Below are 24,142 nucleotides of genomic sequence, written 5' to 3' on the forward strand. Positions count from 1 at the left end.
GATAACAGAGGGCTATAGACCCATCACAGAACTAACATCACAGCTCTAAATCCAAAGGGAAGTGGTGTCACTTTCTTGAGGGAAAAAGCATAAAGCTATTTTATTTAAGCTAGTTCTGTGATTATACAAACTAAAAATCTAAACTAGATTAAGATCTGCACATGTTTTAGGAAGGATAATTCGGAAGGTATTTCTTTCATGCACTGAATTGGAGGTATTTCCTGTAGTTCTGACAGTTTCGAGCACGGCTTTCAGCTCATCTTAACAATTGATATAATTTGGATGTATACTACATTTCTAAAACTCACTTGCACAACAGGAGGACGCTGTAGCGTTGTGGTGGGTTGCACTGTCGTTTGAGCCTGAGACACTTGCTTGATAATAGTAGTTGGTGTCACCTGTCGCGCAATAATAGGCGTTCCTGGAGCCTTAGGAAAACAAAAACAATGTTAGCTCCTATATTTAATTTGCCTTCCCTAGTATTTTGTCTCTGGATAGTGACTGTTCTTGCAGATACAAGAGAACTAACTTGGACCATTATAAAACAACTTGAGAGGAGAATTTTTTGTCTTAACTGTGATGGTCTCAGTATACCCATAGATGCATTCTTTATTTTAGTCTTACAAAGAAAAATGACACTTTGGAGAAAATAGTCCTATATGTTAACCATATAGAGTCTCAAATGGTTGCCTTTAAATCAAGCAGTTCTAAACTCAAAGCCATTCAAGTAGGTAGAAACAACATCATTTTTGATGAAGAACAGCTAAATTCTAACAGATTAGGAACAAAATGCAATGCCTATGCCATATGGAAAAGCCTGTGCAGCACCAGTTTAATCAACYACTTCTTCAAATTACTAATATTATACCTTACTTTCTGGAGTATTCTTCACAGCAAGAGATTTACAGATTTTTTTAATGCTACAGATTAGTGAGCTAACCTGCACTGTTGATATCTGTACTGGAGGTGCACTGGTAGGTGTAGCAGGACGAGGAGTCATAGTATTTTGAGGCTGAGACTGGGCATGTGCCTGCGCTTGCATCTGCGCCAAGGCTTGCTGAGGGATCATCAGCAACTGTCCATTCTCGCTACGCACAAGGACCATGCCTGTAAAAAATAAATAAATAAAAATAAATAAATAAATAGGTCAAGAAACATATTGCCGCTTTCAAATATGAAAGGAAATATTTTTTCAGTTTCTTATCCAAGTTTGACACATATGGAATTAACGTGCTGTTGAAGCACCATGGCTAGCAGAGGTGGTTTAGAATAAAAGCAAAATACCCAGATGCATTATCAATATTTTGAGCAAAGAGCTCAAATTACAGAAATACTTCTTAGTTATTGAAATGCTCAATACGGTGTGCATAAGAACACACAATAAAATGAGTTGAAGGTATTTCCCCTCCCCGCAAAAAAAATCCCATGTGACTAGAGGCTAAAATTAGCAATCATGTAAAAATCCTATTTGTTCGTTCTAAGAAATTTGTTTTATGAAACACACAAACTAAAAGAAAGTTTTGCCATTTAGCAAGATTCCTGTTAGTTTTTCTTTAAGAAAAAATTAAACATAGGCTTCATCAGCAACAGGAACACAATTGTCTAAGTTCTAAATTAATTTCCCATAACAAATTTAGTAATGAAAGTGGTTATAAAATCATAATCTTTCTCAAGTGCATCTGCAACAGACAGCACTGTGCCATGTTACACGCCAAAAGAAAAATAAAATAGAGGGAAACAAGGCAGTCACTCCCTGCTCAGTCACTCAGATCAATACACTTAACCCCACTGGAGAGCTACAGGGAACCAGCTTTTCACAGGCAGATTTTCACATGCTAGCCTCTTTTTCCTGAAGGCGCAATCACGATCTGAACCACATGAACTGGTTTTCAAGGGCTCATTCATTCTGCACGCCTCAGTCAGCCCGTGAAAGCCTCGGGAGCTTATCAGCTCTGAAAAAGCCACCAAAGGAAACAACCTGGGCACCCCAAACTAGTTAGAGCGTCTGAGCGACAAACTGCAGGAGGAAACGTCAACACGAAAAGCAAGAGGCACTACTGAAATCAGAAAGTTTTTCTTAAGCATTGCTCAGTGAGCAAAAAGCCTACGCATGCTCACCAAAAAATTTAGGGAGCTGTTCTAAGTAATCTTAAGACTATGACTACTTTGAAACAATCACAGTCTAATTTGCTTTTCTATTTAGATGAAGTGCTGAAACGTTTACAGCTGACACCTTCCAAAACTTTCTTTGGCTGGTTTCAAAGTTAGCGTTCAACTGCACAAATTCACATATTTATAAAAATTACTTCAAATGAAAACCAATTTTACTAATCGATTTTCTCTTAATGTTTCCTTAAATCCTCTGCATTAACTCTCTTCAAATGAAGCAAATAGTCACAAAGAGACGTTAAACTAGTTTACATCAAAAAGGGGAACTTCAACTGTGATTTGTTTAGAAGTGTTAAGTCAGGACCACTGTGTGAGATGGACAAGAGTTAAATCTAGAAACAAATATTTGCAAACTGGCTTTCTGAAGGAAGGGGAGAAAAAAAGGCTATTTATCATCTTGCAAACTGTGGAACTAAATACACTTTGTTCAGCTATCAGGTCCGAGCCAACTATTTTTCAAGCTACCCCCAAAAGTAAGGTGTCTTTTCTTTCTATAACTTACATAGGGAGAAGCATTTTAATTAAAACAGTAAAACTACACACGTCACCACCACAGCTTACAAGAAATTTAAAAACCATGAAAGCAAATACAGAATTTGATCCTGTCCACTGCTCATTAGAACCACGCTACTCTCATCAGCAGCCTCATACCACTGGGAGGGAAGTTGCTGAAAACAAATATGGAGAATTTCAGTATTTTAAAGCCTGGAAAGTGGCCTGCTAGTCCAGCAAGCTCATTCCCGCACAAACAGAACTTGCCCTTCTCTTCCAGCGCGCAAACATAAAATACTGGGAAATGAACTCATGTTGCCCGTTTTTGTCATGGCTCACAATAATCAGCTCAAGAAGTTAAACACCGAACCAGTGTAAATCTTCAATGTTATTAGAACTGAAAACATCAGTACGTGCAAGCCTGATTAGAAGGGCTAGTTTTGAAGCCAAAGTCAAATTTTAAGGATTGTTGATTGCTGTTTACTTTCTAGTAACTGAAAAGGCCAAACACAGTTAGATATCTGTCTGCTTACAGAAGCCCTTAAGTGCACACAAGTATACTGACATACCATAAGAAACTTATTTCTTAAAACTCACAGTTTGGGGATTCCCTGGGGCTAACRTGCCATCCTTGTCCTTTACAGAGTTATATTTTTTTTTCCTTCCAGAAACATCACAAAATATACTAATTCTAGTTTGGTTTTTTTACTTCTCTCTTAGTGCAAAAGTGTCTGGAGTTATTCAGAGGAGGCAACCCCAAGCAGCTCACTTCTATATGAGAATCTCTATAGAATCAGACCCCCCCAGACAGCTTTACGCTACCTGCTCCAGTCTGCAGCTCAGTAGACACATGAGGCTCGAGAACGGTACTGCACTAGTGTTCCGTCCTGGCACAGCCTCCCCTTGCAGGCCAACACTGTCAACTCAGGGTAACTCTTTGTTTTGCTCCCCATAACATGACATGAGAAAAGATAAGGAAGAAAAAAAGAAAAAAAAAAAGAGAGAGAAAGGCAAAGAAGGAGAAAAAAATCAAAGTGACGGTTGACTACCCCTGAAGAGCAAGCCCGAAGTCAGAGCAATGAAATACGCTGCCTGAGCTACCTGCCAAATTAGAACATGCCTACACATTAACACAGCACAACTGCTGGAACAGACAGTTGAAAAGCATATTAATACGAGCTTTAGAAAACATATCAAGAAAGTTCAATTTTTAGCAACACATAGACAGAACAATAACTTGCAATTCAAACCTTTCATCTGAACATGACTTTCTCCTGTTCCATCTTAGCAACGGAAGTCCGAACCTTTGCTAAGCTACTGAAGTCAGGATAAAAAGGTAAATCATGCAAAACTACATTCAAATTTGTCCCTATTTAAAAAGTCCTATTACACTGCACTTACTTGATACACGGTTATTTTAGATTTATATAGAAGGTTCCTGACATATCTCTTAGGGCCTACAACGGATAGATAAATTGTGGCGTGCACTTACTGGGCTATACACACATAAACACAATTACAAAAATCACGCTAGTTTTGCATAAACTTTAGGCATGGTGTTCACCATGGTATTATATCACAGCACATTCAGAAAAGGTTAAAAAAATTCAGATGAGGAAGGAACTTTGTTATTAAAACCTCCCTGCAGAAATTCACCACTGCGGGTGCCCAACTGATCGGCACAACTGATTTTTGACTGAACATGTCACATCTCTCCAGCCTTCCTTGCTGGGTTTTGCTAGGAGATGAAGAATTCTCTGCTCCACCAACCCCACCTAAGGGCTCTTTTCCAACCAAATTAGCTAAAAAAAGAAAAAAATAATAAAAAAGGTAGGACTATACCTACAGTGGCATTAAGTAGATTTTCAGTGAAGTTGAGAAAGCTCATTAGGACTAACTTGATTAAAAATTAAAATGAAAAAATCTCATTTATTTCCTTACTCTAAACAAAGTCACTGTAGGACTACAACAGACCCCTCTGCCACAAACACATGCACACACACACTAACCATCTCCAAGTTGATTTAGTCATTGCAACTGAAAAAAGGAAGGGCCAACAGCCACATGTGTAGAAACAAAGGTACGTTTTTCCTTTTCTATTCCAAAACTTGCATTTTGATAGCGTTAAATACAGAGAAGTATCATGGTCTCAAACTCCAATGCATATAAGGGTACAAATGCTTAATGAACCAGGCTAGCAATGACTAGCAGCTGCTAGGAGACGGCTAGAATTGTACCGAGTTACCTCACTTTACATACGACACTAAATTTAATAGAAATCTAAGGATGAAAAAATCTTTGTTTCAAGTATACCACCCATTTTTTTGTTGCATAAGTGAATGAGTTGCTATTTGAAACCAAATGGCCAATAAAGATTGTTGTTACCTTTTTCTAATGAAACATTTACAATACAACTGATAAAAAAATTCAGCCATATTTAATATCTCTGCCTTCCTTTTCCTAGAAAGTCTGGTCACATGTACTACAAAAACACATTCACTGTATTAAACAATGCAAATATCAGAGCATTCTTTCCAAGTCCCTCATTAAAAAACTAATTAAAATTACAATTAATTAACATTTTGCTAGAAGTTAGAGGCTTAAGAGAATCCTGAAAGAGCTTCATATTTTAGTTTGAATTAAACAATTCATCACAGTTCCAAAGGAAGGATTAACAAAACTGAGTTAGATTGGTCCTTATGCAAAAAAGACTTCTGCTCCTGACTAATGCAATGGTCATCTCATGTCATCTTCTTGTGGAGACCTTACTCTCTTGAAAACAGGAGGTATCCCGTATTTGGATGAGAAAGTTCATTATGATATAATGCAGCTGCTTGATTCTAGATTGCGTTGTATTTACCTCTTGCTATTTCTATTTGCTAATGGCAATTCCATTTACAAAGTGTTTTTTTTCGTTTTTGTTTTTTTAAGTAATTTGTAAAACTCGTTAAGTCATGCACTGGAATAAAGAGTGAAGAGCTCTGCACATTCGACATGTCAGAAAAACAAACAGATTTTTTTCCCCTGCCTTCGCCTTCCTCCTTTCTTTGAAAAATGGCATAGCATAGCAAAGACTAAAGAAAAAAAAATCTGTATCAAAATAATAAAGGAAGAAGATTGAAAACTCATTTTGCAGGCTTTGCAGACTACCCTGATTATTTGCACAACTCCTGAGGCATGCAAGTTTCTTGCTAGAGAACCTGTACGCTCAAAAACGCACAAGTAGTTCTCTGGTAAGCCCTGATTACAATACTTACAGGAGCCAGAGTTCATAATGACAGAGTTAAAGCTTCCTGCAGATACAGCAGGCATCTTCAGGTTACTAATCTGAGGAAACAGTCCAGCAAGTGTGGCAAATTATCATCTCTGACAACCGTATCCAGCAGGTGGCCACTCAAACAGCAGTATATCTAGAAGTCATCCTGTCTCAGCGTAAGTGGTCCATTTCTCAGGGACTTGACTCAGAGTAGATGACATATGGAAAGTCTTCACCAACTACAATTCGCAGGCACACCTAACACGCAGCCCATGGAAAGGTATGCCCATGCTGGTCACTAGGGATACCAGCATGCATGAAATTCTCCCACATCTGTGAAATATAAATCCTAGGAAGTATCCTATCAGAGCAGACGTGACAGCACTGCTCCGAGGCAGACACTGAACAGAAGTTAAGAACAGATAGGTTCAAACTTCCAGATTTTGCTTACTACCCACAGAATAGCTTACGGACTAATCCAGATTGATTCAGAACGATTACTAAGGAACCTAGACTTTTAATAAGGATTTTTTTCTGCTACCTGACAGAAGAGTTAATGGCTGGTCTGGACACTGCATGGAGAATACTCTTTTCCAGGCTTCTGAGGAAATTCACTTGTCAAAACAAAAAAGTAACTGAACTTTATTTCCAGAAAAAAACCACAGTTGGGGCCACATAGAACTGTCAGGCAGCAAAGAATCACCTTCAAACCACATGCTGATGTTCAGAAAGAATGTCCAGGCCTGAAAGAATAACTAGAGGATTGACGCTTTCAGTGTAAGAGATCAAAGTTCTTTCAAACATCTCTAGAAAAGAGGGTTATTGATCATAAAGTCCACCAATATCTGACAAATCTTCAATCCTATCTAGATTTGCCAGGAAAGTTCACCTGAGAGGTTATCTGAACATCAGTGCAGTTTGTACCTCAAGCCTATTCATTTGTGATAAGATGTTACAAGCATTTGACCTGGGGAAGAAAAAAAAAATCTGACAGTAATCATAAGCAGGCTGTGCCATATTAATAGAAGAAAGCTTTTCAGTAATATCCTTTCAGCATTGTTGGATGAGATTCTGTTGCAACAAAAAGGAGAGCAGTGTCTAAGGCTATGCAAGTTAGTATCATGCACACCGCAAAACCCATGTAAAAGCAAAGGGGATGAGTCAATGCTCTTTACATGATTGGATCAAGGTACATGGAGACCCTTGAATGACAAAACCGTTATAAAAGGACAACATTTCTGAAGATTTCGCCAATACAAAAAGACTAGAAGAACACTGGACAGATAGCTGGAGCAAAGAATAGCTGCCTATACAAGCTAGAGAAGAACATTCAGTAGAAGAGATGCATTTGCTAGTATTTTTTCTTGCAGAAAAGGAAATAAGCTGGCACTGACATCAACGCTGTCCAACAGTCCACCATTCCTCGTCTTACTGACCAGCCTGTAACAGTTACCATTCCACAGGAATGAAAAGCACAGGAAAAGGGGGAGGAGCCTATCAAAGTCTGCTAGTTCACTGCAGCTCCGTAAGAATTTAGGTAATTAAAGGAATATTCCCCAAACCCAGGACAAGTTTTAGCAGACCTAGAACTACTTATGTACGCCAAAAAAGAGCTTCTGTAATATATAAGCAGAGGTGTAGCAGGTCATGAAGGGCACAAGCTATGCACCAACTCATGACGTAATAAAAATACTGAAATACTGATTACAAATCAAGATGAATAGCATAGCACTTTAAATGGCAAAACAATACGGGATTAGATGCTGCTGAAGATGCATTATTTTGTACCTGTTGAGAGATATGCACCAACACATTAGACATACTGCCAGTTTTGGCAGCCTTCAGGGGTTGGTGATGGGACCTGTAACACTGTTCAAGATCTCCATCAGTGACTTGGATGGTGGGACGGAACAGTCCTCTAGTTTGCAGATGACAACAAATGAGAGGAGCTCTTGATACACTGGAAGGGAGTACTGTTATTGAGAGAGGCTTTAAAAAGCTGAAAGAATGAGCCAATGGGAATTTCATTAAGTTCAAAAAAGACAAATGGAAAGTCCTGAAGCTGGGACGAAATAACCCCCTGCAATACCACAGGCTGAGGACTGAAGTAGCAGCTCTGCAGAAGAGAGCATAGGTGGCCTGGTGGACACAAGCTGAACATGAGTCAGCATCACGTCCCTGCAGCAATGAAGATTAACCACATAGTGGACTGCATTAGCATAAGTGTAGCCAGCTTGTTCAGGGAAGCAATCACATCCCACCACTTGAGGCTGCATCTGGAATACCATGTCTAGTTTTGGGCTCTCCAATACAAGAGAAATGCTGACACACTGGAGTGAGCGCAGCACAGGGCCACTAAAATGGTTAAGATGCTCGAATGGGCCCAAGCAACCTGACTTAACTTTATACTTCACCCTGCTTTGAGCAGAGTTGGACAAAGTGACCTTCAAAGATCCCTTCCAACCTGAATTATTCTACAGTTCCGAAAAAGAGTGCCAATTACTAGCCACACATTCAAGGGGAAACAGAAAATCACCTGGATTTAACATGACACATAGCTGGGTGTGTAAAATTGGGTCAGGACTTCAACTGAGCTTCCATTAATCTCATTAATAAATTTACATCAGTTCTGTCAAATATGGTCTTAGTAGTGAATCAAAATGTGACCATGCTAGGAATAAGGGGGAAAGTCCAGACATAACAGTTAAGTAATTTCTCAGCCATGGCCAGGGACATTCCTGCTAAGACCTTTCCTCCTCTGGTGAATTTCCTTGCACATTGTAGATAAGGGGAAAAATAATAATAGTTAAAAAACAAACAAACAAATGAAAACCTTAGTCTAGGTTCTTAGAACCTCAGGTGACCTGTGCTGCAGAATGAATCCAGAAAAAACTATATTTGACCTTCTTTGCCATCAACAAAGTCTTTGACACGGTCAGTGATTCAGGCTCTAAAGTTTCATGAACAAACTTGGTTGGTTTTTTTGACTTCTACAAAGGTGTCTTAGCTCCAAAAGGGTAACCATAACACTTAGAAAAAAGACTACTTGGTGCAGGTACCTGCTCCAGCAAAACAGCTAGCTGAAAACGAACCCACCACTATTTGTGAATTCACCTGTTCCAGAAGTGCTCACACTGCACTTGCATGGATGAGGTCAACATGTACGAACATGCATTAGCAGTAGATTTGTTCCCCGGTAAGCTAGAGATCTGCAGACCATAAAACTTCCAGGGGGTGCTAGGGCTGTCCAGCACACTGAAGCAACCTGAGATACCATACCAGATTCCCCCATATCTTGGTTCAGAGTAATGGGCATCCTAAAGCAATGAATGCTGAGGTTTTGCACTAAACCGTACTGAGTGCTCAGCTACACTGTGCTGCACATGTCTTCGAGGTGTCTGCTAAATGTTCAGCACCTGCTGTGCGCATGGTGAGCTAGAACTTGTCACAAAAAACACACAAAACAACTCCGAGTTTCTCCTGACAAGCACTATACATTACACCACAGTGAAGACCAGCACAGCACCGAATTTTGAACAAGAACTGGCCACAGAGCTACAAAAGCACACCACTCCTTTAGCTTGCAATAGCAGCAGACTACATTACACCGGAGATGGCCTGTGGAAGAGGAGTCTTGTCGCACACAAGCCTTCTCGGACACATACACACCCATGACAGAGCTGTACTCCTGCTACTGTGCACAACTGTTCTTGCATATGAGCAATGCACCACAAGGACGATGGGTGGGTAAGTCATGAAGCATTACAAAGACTGCGAACATACCGTTGTCAGACTCCTCGTGTCACCCCAGAACAGCAAAGCCAAATTTTACCTAGATACAACGCGCTACATTTTGATACAACATTAGTTTACCAAGGCACCTCCGTTCCACTTGCATATCATCGCTTTCTCCTCACGCCCAATCCACACACACACAGTGCAGACCTTAGCTGAAATGCTAATTTTGGAAGAGCTGACTTACGATTCTTGCCAACATAGATGAAAGATGCATCCTCAAAAATAATCACTGAAGCCTGACTACAGTACACAGAAAATGCATTTTGTACAGACCAAGTACACCCAAGTTCACATTACAAAAAACTGATTTTGTTTTTTCTTACTAAGGAGTCAGAAGACAAAAAGATTCAATTTTGTAATAAAAGCTTTTTTTTTTCTTTTAGACTAGTGTTATGCAAGAATTCAGTTTCACACCATAGAACTTCACTATATTGTTTAAAAAGTGAAAAAGTGAATTTTTAAAGTACAGATTTCAAAGCATTTTAAGACTATAGCTGAAGAAATAATATCATACTAGAGTGCCAAAAAAGCAACCACACTTAGCAGTGGTTCCACATGGAAAAAAAAATCCTGCCTTCTCAGTTGAAAAGGTGCATAAGAAGTGTTCTGGTAAACTCATCCATTTATATGCCAACATTTAACAAAAGTTTTAATGACAATGTGATTTTAAACTATTTTGACTTTTTTTAGAAAGCTATATTCCATGAAAGAGCGTTAACATGCCTTTCTAGTCAAGCATATAAAGCCAAAACACCAGAGAGCTCTATCAAACTGCAACCCAATCAACCTACAAATTTCGTTTTAGTCTGATGCAGAAAGAACTAAGAAAGAAAAACACTATCAAGAGTAAACCAGTTACTTTAATTATTGATCTCAAAGTGATTCAGATTTAGCTCTGCCATTAATTTCAATATACTTACATCAAACATCAATGCAGTTATACCAAAGTCTGATTTGTCTTTGAGAGAGGAAGACATAAAATAAGGGTCACCAATTTTTTTGATATGTTCTTCTAAACGGGAAATTTTAAAACTCAGATGCTTGAACTGCTCTAATGTTGGTATGCCTTGATATAGACAAACTGTTTGCTGGAAATGAAGAGTATCTGCTGAAATGGAAATGGGCAAACTACTTTACATTTACCACAGTTTGCACACAAATACTTTTTGAGGAATAACACAGCAAATCCATATTATTTTACTTCAAAAACCAATACCCTAAAGCTACCAAGTACATGAAAAGCCATTAAAAAAAAAAAAAAAAAAAGCATTTCGTTAATTAGTCTCCATTGTGAATACTATAGGTATCCCCGTTGCCATTCTTGCAGGGAAAAATCCTCTGCTGATGCTACCTTTTCACCTGTAGCTGTGGAGAGCCTAACTTAGACAAAACTCGAGACTCTGACAAATAACCAGGGCAGCATTGGTGCAAACGCTCCCTTTAGTTCTCTGCAGAAGCAAACTGCAATTTTATGGCACTTAGTGTAGATACAGAAGTTGTTCTACTTTGAGAACATGCCAAATACTATGCCTGTGAGTTCAAATACAAACTATCAACATGGACATGACATGACATGTCATTTGGCTGATAGCAACATTTATTAAATAGTACTGCTTTTTCATTTAGAGTCTGAACACAGAAATAAAAGTATTTTCACACCTGTAAGCTTGAACTCAGAAAGCTCTTAAACAAAATGAAGTCTAATTTTGATTTTTACTAACCATCAAATGCACAGTCCTGAGTAATGACTAAGCTTAATGACTGGGTATGACTAACACTTACAAATAATTAGTGCCTTCTCTCCCCCTCCAGAGGAGAGAGAAAAGGAAAGAAAACCAAATGATACACTGTAAAAAAGAAGAATGAAATGAAATAAGAGCCTGAAGTTCATGGCATGAACACTTGCTTCTTTTTCCAATCCACCCTTAATACTACTGCAAACATGGACACGTATCTTTATTAAAAAGTAACGGCTCACTCCTCATCCTTTTCTACTAACTTCTGCACAGTTTAGCCACCTTCCTGCTCCTGATCTCTTCTTCCTACTTCCTCAACTGATTCTTAAAAACACCACCGCACTCGGTCTCTTCCTCTGGCTCTCCTGCCACATGTGCTGCAATTCCTCAGCGCTGCTCTTTGGCCTTGGTACCTCTGACTCATGTGAGCAGGACTGCTCCCGCTGGCCCCACCGTCACTTATGTTACATACACCTGATGCTATAACTTGAGATGCACTAAATTTAATCCTCCCTTACAGAAATATACATTTGATTAATAAATTGAAGGAAAGTGTGAAGACAGCTTACTATAGCCTTGCTGCCCCTCAAACCACTGAAGACATACTAGAATGTAGCACTGCATCTCATTGCTTAGTTTTTGTTTATACTGATATCTAAAATGAACATGTTTTGCAACTGAATCTATATATTACTTGTCTGCACTGCATCTACCATATGCTTTATTCTGCGTAAAAGTATTCTGATGGCCTTTAACGTTTGACTACTCTCAGAAGCATACATTAATTGACTTATAAGTTAGACTTTACTTGAGGGTCTTATTTGATTCAATACACTATCTTAAAACAGTCATGCTTGCTATTTAAAATAATATTACATACTGATGTAAAGAACTTTTACATTATCAGTTGTCTAGGTATTGGTTACAATGCATTACCGAAAAAATATTTTAGTAATGCATTCTAAGGGAAAAAGGAAAGTTAGAGACATGTGATGTTCATAATTTACATTTCTAATTTACAAGTAGAGAGCTCTAAAGAGACAAGAAGTTATCCAGTTTTTATCAATATACTTTTCCCAATACCACAAAAGGAGCTTGGCATCTGAGTCAAACCTTGCACTAAATCCTGTACAAATATGGAGTAAAAAGGTCTGTCCCTGGGTAAAAGGATTTATATCCTATTTATCCACTTTGCTGAAAGTCAGCCTTTTATATTTAAAGTCTCAGTAATTTCCTCATCATTGGTAATATGAGTACAGAAATTCATCTTTTAAAAATATTATTTCTAATCTGAAAACATTATACAGTCAAAAACTGTTTATATTTGCACAGTGCCTTAAAATCAGCTCTGCACAGATCTCAGGGCAGAAACCATACTCAGCTGTATCAATTCCTTATAATTATCACTTCTTTCTTGAATACATATTGATACACCTATACCATCACATAATGATGATAATCAAGGATTTGTTCTCACTGAAAAAATTCTATTACTAAAAAACAAACAAAAACTTATTTAAAGACCTAAATAAGGACTTGGGGACTGTCAGTTTACCTTAAATATTAGGCTAAAGATGCATGAAGTCAATTACTCCAAGACAGAAGGCTTTGCAGTAAGAACTTGGCACTCTGTTCCTTAAGACCCCTGTACTTCCAAAAAAGACCAGCATTACCAGAAAGAAATTACCACGAAACAGAGCTGGGATAAAAATTTCTAGATTAAACTGAGGTAAAACTGTCCTAAAAGAAAGAAAAAAAAAAAAAAGCTCCTGAGCTAGCAGGGTTTTTCTAGGATAACCTACTCATGTGTCTGGGGCCTCAGTAAAAACAAACCTCATCTAATTTGAAATATGAATGTTCACATTAAAATAAATAAATATATAAAATAATATATATATATTATTTATTTATTTTTACACCTGCTAAATTACTGCCTGGTTTGCTTACAGTTTTTGTCCTTCACTCAGCATTTCAGTTAGAGATGAGATCTTTTTGCTGTAATAATTTAGCAGTACAATCTCCAGTGTGGACACAACTTATCAGTATAAAAGATGCCTACCGTATAAACGATTTTCTTTCCCTTGTGGGGTAGAAGCAAAAGATGGTTGATAGAGCAAACCTGTATCCAGACAGGAAAGGTCATACAACTTTAAAGAAACTTCTATCAGTATAAATAAACCAATAAACTACAGCTTCTTGCATTTAGGCAAGACCTTCACTAGTTTAAAGGCAAACTCAAAGCATAACAACTTTTTTCAGAGATAAAGCCTGAAAAGCCCTACAGTCACATTCTCCGTAAAAAAATTCTCTGGAACGTGTCAGAAGGAAAGCCACATACTTAGGTTTCAGTAGCCGAAGCACACCAGGAAAGCTTCACCGATGCTCACAGATCCCACAACTGTTTGCACACAAGAACATCCCTGTGGCCATGGACAGGGCCCTTTGCAACCAGTGAGCTCCACGTACTCTCTTGTCTGTGTCTTCCTTCACACACAGCTGATCATACGGCTAAAATAGCTGCCTACTAAGTACCTTTAAAAATTGCTTTCTGTCATCATCTTCAGTTGTGGGAAATACAATTTTCAAAATGATTTTTTTCAAGCAGCTATTTCACCGAGTCTTTTCTCACAAGGGATAACATACCTAACATACAAATTTTTTGACTTGATAACACTACTCTCTTCCAACTGGCAAAAACATTCTCTTGAACATTAAGCAATGACATCAAATACAAGGAGCAGATTCAGACAGATAAATGGAGTTACAAACAAAGTTTCAACACACAAAACAATCCTCACAACAGTAGTTATTTTCAAATAAAAATGATTATTTCAAATATTTCCAATAAAAATGCATATAGTAACACAAACAAACAGAACATGTTGAATGTTTTAAAGTGATTTCTATACCTACTTCATACCAAGATTCTTAGTATTTGATCACAGTTTTTTTGCGAGAACGGATTGCAGGCTTTCTACAAGCCAAATTTACCTGTTTGTTAAAAACCCACTTAGGGTAATATCAGTATTTTCAATTGCTTTCCTGAACTACTTAATACATTTTTTAGGATTCTATTTACATATCATTTCCCAAAACAGAGAAGACAAACAATAGTAGGAATTTTCACACACCAAAATCTTTCGTCTGAAGAACAGTCTGTGACACCTACTAATTTGTCTTATCACGTCAGTGCCCAAAGCCGTTGCATTTGCATCTTCCACTTCTAACTTCACTGCAGTATCCTGTGTTAGCAAATGATTCAAGTCCTGGGCAGCATCCAAATTTGTGGTCCTCAAACCAAGATGCTGCACTTTAGAAGTAACCCACATCGATTGCCAGAGATGGAAAACCCATTTAGCTCACTGAACACACAAACAACATGTAAGTCGTTTCCTAGAGCAGCAGTGGACAAAAATCTCTCAAAAGAAGCGATTCACTCATTTTTGGTCATTGACCAACATCCTTGATCATAAACCTAGTGACACCCAGAAAGACCACAGTTCGAAGCGTACGTAGGCATATAACACAAATCCATACCTACTCTTCTGATGCAATAGTATTTTCCATAACAGAACCGAACAATAAGTAGTCAAAGATAATGGAATGCTTTCATAGCTTAGCTTAATGGAATCACAATTGCATTCCATATTAACGCTTGTCACTTAGAGACACCTTTATCAGCTGTGTAAAACAAGGCATCGGTTTGCCTCATGACAGTCATTTTAACAAAAACCAGAAAACCCTACCATGCAACTCTTTCAGTCCTAAGTTCCTCAGGGTACAAAGCTAAGCATGTAGGATCCTTCAATTATAAAAGGTGCAATAAGAAAGAACAAACACAACTTTCAGTCTAGCAACATATGGCAGATCTGATGTAACAGATTTCAAACACAGTAGAATGTTCCTTTTGCTGATGCATGATTTGAACATAAAATCCACCCCTCACCCAGAAGAGTTCTGCAGAAGAGATCCACAGTTATCTCTTTGAAAGAGCGATATCCCTTCATGAGCCAAGTACAGGACTCCCAAGTTCTAATCTTGGCTCAATATCGATTCCCTCATGGCCTTGGGCAAGTCAGAACTTCTCTAACTTGCTCTTTCTCCCAGCTTTAAAGCAGAGTTCCTACTACTTTATTTACCAACCACGCAGGCATGCTGCAAGCATTAACTTTTGTAAAATGCTTTAAAAGTAAAACATACTATAAGAAGCTGCTATTATCATTACGCATTAGAGACATTATTTTTAACAAAATACAGCTATGCCAACATAGTTAATAGGTCTAGTATTTGCAGCACGTGCGTAATACAGGGAAGCTATAATCAGGATACGTTTGAACTCGCTTGCAAGTCAGTGAGAATTAGAAAGAACTACATTCCACTACTTCATATTGTTCCTTCTGTTCCTTTCCATACTTTTTACATTGGGGAAGTCTGCAGATTTCCTCAAGTATTCATATTCCTTGTTACTTTAGGCACTTCCAGGGTACATGTTTCAAGTCAAAAAAAACACAAACATGACAATCAGTAAGGAAAAGTAATACAAATTGTTTTACAATGTGAAAGATCGTCTTATTCTTTTTAGTCTGTCACCTTGCCTCGTCTTCTATCCACTCTCTTTTGCTTGACAGCCTAGCACCCCAACTCCTTACTGAAGGAAATCAAGCTACCCATGTAAATATTTTCAGTGACTCTAGCTCCAAAAAGTATCACTGCTCAAGTCAAAAGGACCTGAACAAATGCATTAAATAAAGCATGTGCTCAGGTATTTTTCCCAACTCAAGGCCAGTATAATCAAGGTTTGAGAAGCAGGGAATAGGAAGCTAGAATCTTCCTCGGATAGTTAACACAAGCTAAAACAAACAAACAACCCCCCCACACACCCCTTTTCTACAAAAGTTAAGCTTCTATTTAAAACCCAGCCAAGTTTAAGAAAACCTTCAAGGTGTAAACTGATGTAGCCAGTCCTCCTCAGTCTGCTGATGTATAGCTCCAATGGTCCTACAGATGCCTTTTGCTCCTAGAAAGCATCACCAGTTAGTTAAAACCAACTGCATAGCTCATTTGCATCAGTACTGTTCAGAACTCTGGAACGTTCAATATTTAAAAGAGCCCCATCCGTTTCATGGTCCTGTCGGCTGGGAAACGACCCAGTCTGTAGTTATAACAGCAATGGCACAGGAGACACCCAAAAAGAGTGACAAAGAGGTCTAGTGTCATCCCCTGTTATCAGCTACTGGCAGAGGCACCTGAGGTTTGAATAATAATAAAGAAATTCTATCATCAGATACAAAACAACACAAATCTGCGATAGCAGTGTGCCACTGCAGCTGCACAACTGCATTACTGCTAATGAGGACATTGGTCACAACCTCAGAAGTCAAAAAATTAAGTAAACCATAAAAACAATATATCCTAGCCTATCTTTAAACAGGATTATGACTGTCACAAAATTTTGTTTATACACAAAAGAATTTTAGTCTTTAGAAATATCAAGCTAGCGAATTCTCATAAGTACTAAAATTCACTGAAAAGGGGGGGAGGGGGGAAGAAGGGGACAGAGGGAAGCAAAGGTTTCTAGATTTCAGTTTCACCTAAGCTAGTAGAGAAAACTGTCCAGACCTACCAGCTGCATATTGTTCTTACTGTATACCCACAGCACTCTCTCCAATCCGCTCCTTTAAGAAGGTAACTTAGAGATTATAATGCGATGCCTGCACATAAAAATATAGCAGAAGCTATACTTTATATATATAAGTATACTTCTATATATATATATAAGTATACTTCTATATATATATATAAGTATACTTCTATATATATATATAAACACACATACACATAGCAGAAATATATACATACACACAGATTATGTAATACATATATATGTTGTTGAGCAACAACATAAAATATCTGCAAGAAGAGAAACCAAATCTTTGAACTCCACAGTTGACAACACTGCTAAAGTAAGCATAAGCTCATAGACTTTGGTTTTGAAATTGTATTACAGCACTGCAATAGAAGATAGTATTTTGAAAAAGGATTTTAAAGCATACAAGTCAGTCACTTTATAAGATGATTCTACCACGTCAGGGATGACCTCTAGACACTTTATGCCCTAAGATTAATCTCTTACAACATAAGAGTTCATAATCTCAGTTACAATTTTCCACAGACTTTTCTGAGCATCTGTAACAGCAAACACTGACTCAATGTTTTAATAAACTCACAAGTTTTTCTACCTCTTATCAGATCACTGAATGCACCATATTTCAGATTATTGCTTGAAGTACTTTGAAATAAAGAACTTGATGTATTTATTTTCAGTCACAGCTTCATAAGATGCTGCATCTATATTTAAAGTGGCACATATAAGAGATTCATACTTGCTTCCTTCCCAGGTCTTTTCTAGGAAACTATATATAAGGTCATTTTCAGACCTTCATTACCCTGATCTGTCCAAATGGACCATGAACTTCCAAACACAGGCCCCTGAAGGAAAGACTAAGTCCTCCTCTTCAAAGATATGAATAATGGGAAACCATTATCAACGCACAGATATCCTGAATAGTCCAGTTTGTTTAAGAAAAGATATACCAGAATCCAGTAAGGTCACAAGAACCATGGCCCACTAGCTCCCTAAACATCTCTAATTTGGTCAGTCCATGTTCGATGCACAATCAGCTTGACGCAATACAAGCATTACTATAAAAGCAATATTTTAATGAGTGTCGATCAAATTTATTTTTCATGTGCTCTTTTTAAGAGCACATTAGAAACTTTTTGTCAAGTCTTAGGTTAATAAAACTTACTGATGTTTTATAGCCTCCTTTTCATCTATGTGAAATGGTAACTGGACTTTGGAGAGCTAGAAACAGTAAGTCAGGGTTTGAAAACAACTACAATGCACATGCTGCATAATGGTCAAACCTTTCATAAGAATTTTCTAAGTTGCAAACATTTGTGTGAAAAGCAGCATGTTCAGTGTTTGATCTCAAGCTATTTCATGAACTAAATCTTAGAAACTGTTATAAACACACTGCTTTAACTTTTAAGCATGAACTTGTGCATGCAAATTTGATGCATACAGTAGGTGCGCAGTATACAAGCACTGCAGCTGCAGCTTCAAACTATCAAAATGCCTTTAAAAATTTGGTCTATCACACTGTAATTGGAAATATAATTTCAAAAGCATAATCATCTATTCTCCTTTTACTATGAATGTATATGAACTCTACTAAAGATGAAAGCAGCTGCATATGGCTAGACTTTCAAAAGTTCTTAGCCCTCACATCTGTGAGATGTTCATAAGAGCACAGCAGCCATCAGTTCTTCATGTTCTGTAAGAAATGCTTCATGCAAAACATTTTTGAAAGTTGGCTACTTTAGCAAGGTATAAAAATGTAAACAAAATAAATTAAAAAAATATGTTCCACTAAAAAAAAAAATCCTTTCCAATATTAAGTCTGTCTTATCATGTAAGAACCCAATTTCCAGTTTTTATGTATGCAGTCATGTATACATGCTTATTTTAAAAGTCATGCTATTCTTTTGAACTTTTAGATTTTTTTTTAAGCGTACAACAGACAAGAAAAGTGCTTAATTAAAAAAAAAAGCAAGTGTTTAGAATCTACATAGCTTTACTTTGATCTGTCAAGACCTCCAAAGGAGCAATTTATGGGCCAATTACGCTTAAAGACTGGCAACACTGCTTGTAAGTGCACCACACTTCGGCACATTACAGAGGTTTGGAAACATCACTTACTTGGAAAAACAGTCCAACTGGACATGACAGGAGCATTTTTGCCCTAATCAAGTTTATAATGCAGTATTAGTGAAAATGTAGGTATAGTGATATGGTAATAGACTTTGAATCTGAAAAATCTTTTGATACACTGTGGCGATAAATAAATAAAGCTTTTCCAGTCTATCAACTTACAAGCTTCAAATTAAGCACTGAGATTTCAAGGTCTGAGTTTTACTGATTTTTTTTTTTTTAATTAGCAACATGTCCCTTTCAAATTATTCATACAGGGAATAATTTCTATACAATAAATAAGCAGAAAAATTTATGCCAGTTAGAACTTAAGATATACAGAGCAGTTGACAGAATTCATGAAACTACACGGCATCACACAGTGCAAATAGTATATTACACAAAAAGGTAGTGTGTAGTAACGCAATATGGTTTCTGGTCTACCTTATGTGGCAAGTGCATTGCTTTAAGGTTGGTGAGGAGTATATATATATATATTTTAGATACATATTTATATATAAATATATATATATATTTTTTTTTACTAAGACCCATTGAAATAGATGACATACACCACTGATTTCATTAGGTACTACTAGTAAAATTTAATTACTTGTTCTTTGTATACTGCACTCAAAGTAATGAATCTTAAGAACACAGCTGCTACTACATATTATGAAAAAGATAGGAAGCTATGGGTAGGTTCACACAAGTATTTGCAGTTAAAAAATAAAACTAGAAACAAGCCAGGTTCAAAGTAATAGTAAGTATATAACCCCAAGCCTCCAAATGTAGAATATTTAAGGAGGGACAGAACAGTTCTCAGAACAGAAAGGTTTCTTATCCTGCCTTTAACTCACCCGTTGAGTTCAGGACTAGACTCCTTGCCCAAAGATATTCAACACTAAGCATGATACTAGCTACTACAAAAGCTGCAACCCTAGACACATCAGGGTGAGGTAAGGACATAGGAAGACTGCCTTTGTATTGAAACTCCAATGACAAAAAAGATCATCAAAAACTTTAAATTTCTGAGTTTTTAAGTCAGACTTTGAATGTATTAAAGAATGTAGTTTTCTTGTGTTGTATCTGCTGCTTCTCTATTCATCAGTGCTCCTCGTACGGTACTGGGGGCACACAGGGACAGAGAGAACAGCATACTCAGGTTATATCAACTACTGAAAAAACTACCTTAAAAGTCAAAATGCATTATGTGAAAATGAAATAGTAACGTATCATTTGATAAATGTTTCATTATCACACTGTGGCAGTTTGCAGCTTCACCTATGTTAACATTGTAACGAAGATACCAGATAGAATTGTTTTCAAATTATTACTGTTAAAAAGACATTTTGGTCACCTGAAGTCATACATTTAGTAGTGGAATACTACTATACTACTATTCAAAATCAGACAATTCTCATTGTTAGATGTAATGCCTTTTCCACGATTCACAATTAAATAGCAAGAGATCTTATTTGGACACTTTTCTCCCTGCAAGAAACATAGTCCCAAAATAAAATCCTCGAGCCTTTACTTACCTGGTGGTAACTGAAAATTCTGAATATTAGTTGGATTCTGAGGTGGCTGAGGCAAACGAGGTGCTAAAACTGTAGGAGTCAAAGTTGCTCTGATTCCACTCGTAGTTGCTGTTGGAGTCCTTGGCAGACTTTGTGCCACTGTATTGGCAGTGCCTTTAGCCATTCCTGTGGGGGTGCCAGGAGCTGCAGGAGATATCCCACCAGGATTGGGAGCAACATTGGAGAGGCCAGCTTGCATAGTTTGCCCAATAATCATGTTACCCCCTGTAGTACTGGGCTGGCCACCAGTAGCCAGCGTCTGCTGTTGGGATACTGCCTGGACTATAGTTTTAGGAGACTCAGATTTGATGACCTGTGTGGCGGGAGCTGCTGGCACACTGGAACCAGACTGGCTGTTCACAAGTGATGTCTGGAGGGAAACTCCAGATCCCACAGTGGCTGTAGCAACAGCAGGAAAACTCCCCACACTGATGGTTGAATTGATCACAGTATTGCTCCCATTTTGAGTGGCTGCACCAGCTGCAGCTACTGTGGGTCCTGCAGGGTGAATTGGTGGCCTCACAAGTGTTACCGTAGGCCCCCCACTTCCAATGCTCGGTGGTGGCTGCGAGGAAATAACTGTGGGTGAGGAAGAAGATGCAGACGACACAGCAGTATTAAGGAAAGAAGTCTGGATGACAGTGTTGGAAGCTGACGGCAAAACAGCATTAACAGTATTTCCTTTTCCGACAGATCCAGGTCCATTGTTAACTAGAGGGGCAACAGCAGGTGCAGAAGCCGGGTTAGCAGTCACGGGAGTCCCGGAGAAAGCAGCACTTCCTGTGTGGTGAGAGTTCATCACCACATTACTCCCATTCAAAGTTTGCACTGTTGTGGTCCCAATCTTGCCATTCCTGGTGGACAAGGCAGTTGCCATCGTGCTGATAACCACCGATTTGCCCTGACTGAGGGTCCCTGGAGCAGCAGTAACTTCAGATCCTCCTGCTGCTGCAGTGGTGGTGCTGGTGCTCGTTGTGGTGGCTCCATCCAGAGTTGAACTCTGGGACCTGGTGTTATGATTAATAACGCCTCCTTGCACTCCTCCTGCTCCTGCAACAAAAACAACAAGGTTAAAAAGAATGAGAAGGAAAAGTCCAATGAAGACAGAATGCTCTCCCTCACCACCAAGTCTTCTCCGTTTCCCAAACTGCCTGCCAGGAGCCAAGAAAATGGAACAGAGTATAAACTGAAGAAGGATTTAAAGACATTATCGTGAAGCCTCCAATTTCCCACTGGAGATTGGTAGATTCAATATTAATTGTAACACCCCCACTTTCATCACCACAGTAAGAGAAAACAGGGAAAACAGATTTGATATGAAGGGAGGGAAGGAAGGAGGAAGAAGATCTTCTCCTTAGACATCTTCCCCATTCTAGAGCCTGACATTACGTTTAGCAACATGTCTGCAACTACAAGGGGGAAAAAAATGGCATTAGAAGACACTTTAATAAGGCATATTCCTTATGCTCAGCACGTTACCCCCTAATCCTCTCATCTCCTACAATGTAAGTCAGTTAGAGCAGAAGGCTCAACAACAGCAAGATGCAAAAAAAGTGAAGGGACAGAAAAACACCAGCCTGCCAAGATAAGGAGTAGTATAAGGCCTGGAGCAGGTTATGAGAAGACCCCTCCACTTTATTTCAGGATTTCTTCTTCTAGGTCTGAAGTTCCCACAGCCAGAGACAGTTAAAAATAAATAAATAAAAAGCAAGGCTGATTTTGAGAAAGGATAAGGTGATGTAGCTTCTTGTCCTGAATAATCCTCATGCCCCTTGATGAGGCCTGGTGTTATCACTAGTACAATCATAGACAGTCTGGGTCCTGGCCCTAAGGAGACAGAAAGGGGAAAAGAACAGTGACAGACAGATACTGAGATGCATGTTATAAGGGTTAAGGAGATCCTCCTAGAAGAGCTTCATTAATCATGACAGAAGGTCTGTAATATCTTCTTACACTTCAGCATCAAGAAAGAAGGCCAAAAAAAAAATTGGGGGAGGGGAGGAATTGCAGAGAGATTCTGGGGAGACATTTTTTTTAATTCCCCTGAAAAACAGCTTCCCTCCATTCTCATGGAGGGAACCCTTAATGCTGTGGTTAACCCTGTCCCCCTACAGTCTTCACAACATGAAGAGAGGAATCACTTACAGGTAGATGGGGAGGGGGGAAGGAGAAGACATGGCACAAGGTGGGGTGTTATGGCCTGAATTCCCCCCCTTCCTGGGACCTGATGTTGTGACAACACCCCCTTGAGGGCAGAGGAGGAATGAGAGGTGTTGAATGCCCCCTCCAAGCCCCTGGAACAAGGGAGGGGGTGGGGGAGCCTATACCCAGGCAGACAGATATGGGGGGGGAGCATTTTGAGGGACTTCCTCCCCTTGAAATCCCCCCTCGCTTCCTCCTATACAGGAAATAGGTGTCATGATTAATAACACCCCCTTGCACTTCAGCAACAGCGAAGGGGGAGGGGAAGGAGCATTTACACAGACAGCTAAGCAGGCATTATTAAGAGGGAATCCCCCCCCATAACCTCCACCCCTGGAAAAGGAAAGGGATCAGTCGCAGACGGCATGTGAGGGACAGCCATCCCCGAGGGGGTGGGCTCTGCCTCCCTCGACCCCAAGATTAATAGAGCCTTTTACACTCCAGCAACAAGGGCAGAAAAAGAAGAAGGGACCGACAGAGTCACAGACAGGCACTGACGGGTTATTATGTAGGGATACTGCCCCCACACATGATAAAACATCCTCTAGTAAGCAGGAGCGAGGAGGGAAAATAAAGGGGAGGGAGCACAGGCACGGATACACACCGAGGGGGCATGATGAGGGGAGGCTCTCCCCCGTATGATCGATACCACCCTTTGCACTCCGGCTCCTGCCACAACAAGACGGAGGAGAGAGGGAAAAGGGGGGAAAGCAGTGAGGGAAGGAGGCAGCCCGAGCTGGGGAGTGGGGGGAGGGGAGGCCCCCTCTCCCTCCGAGCCCCCCACCCCTGCCCATGTTACCTGCTTTTGTGATCTCTGGGGCACTGAGTCCCATCTTGCTGCTGCTGCTGCTCTCTGTTTGGACATTAGCATTGCCTCCTACTACTACTCCTCCAGGGCTAGGGCTAGGGCTGCTGCTGCTACTGCTGCTGCTCACAACATGGTTCCCCAGCAGCCCCCCAGCGGCCCTCAGGGGCTCCTGCGCCTTGTGGTGCTGGTGGTGGTGGCCGGAGGCCGCCAGCTGGGACTCCAGGGAGCCCACCAGGTCGCTCACCACCTTCTCATCCACCTCCGTGTTCAGGAAAACCTCATCCAGCAGATCCGAGCCCGCCGCCATCTTTTTTTTGGAGGGTTCCTGTGAGCTGCTCCCTCCTCCCC

At 39.3% G+C, this 24,142-nt stretch overlaps 1 protein-coding gene across 2 annotated transcripts in view; it reads right to left on the reverse strand.

The window, feature by feature from the left end:
- The window catches only part of TAF4 (TATA-box binding protein associated factor 4), a 42,530-nt gene extending 18,407 nt beyond the window's left edge, over positions 1-24,123 (reverse strand). For both annotated transcript variants that reach the window (XM_026089757.1, XM_026089838.1), the window contains exons 1-4: positions 23,786-24,123; positions 20,746-21,834; positions 941-1,107; positions 309-428 (exon numbers count right to left, since the gene is read on the reverse strand). In XM_026089757.1, coding sequence (XP_025945542.1) covers positions 309-428; positions 941-1,107; positions 20,746-21,834; positions 23,786-24,101 — 1,692 coding nt within the window. In that variant the 5' untranslated portion in view covers positions 24,102-24,123. The remainder of the gene's footprint in view (positions 1-308; positions 429-940; positions 1,108-20,745; positions 21,835-23,785) is intronic.
- Positions 24,124-24,142: the final 19 nt, after the last annotated feature.

Source organism: Apteryx rowi, unplaced genomic scaffold (genome assembly GCF_003343035.1).
Source record: "Apteryx rowi isolate R43461 unplaced genomic scaffold, aptRow1 scaffold_0, whole genome shotgun sequence".
NCBI lineage: Eukaryota > Metazoa > Chordata > Aves > Apterygiformes > Apterygidae > Apteryx > Apteryx rowi.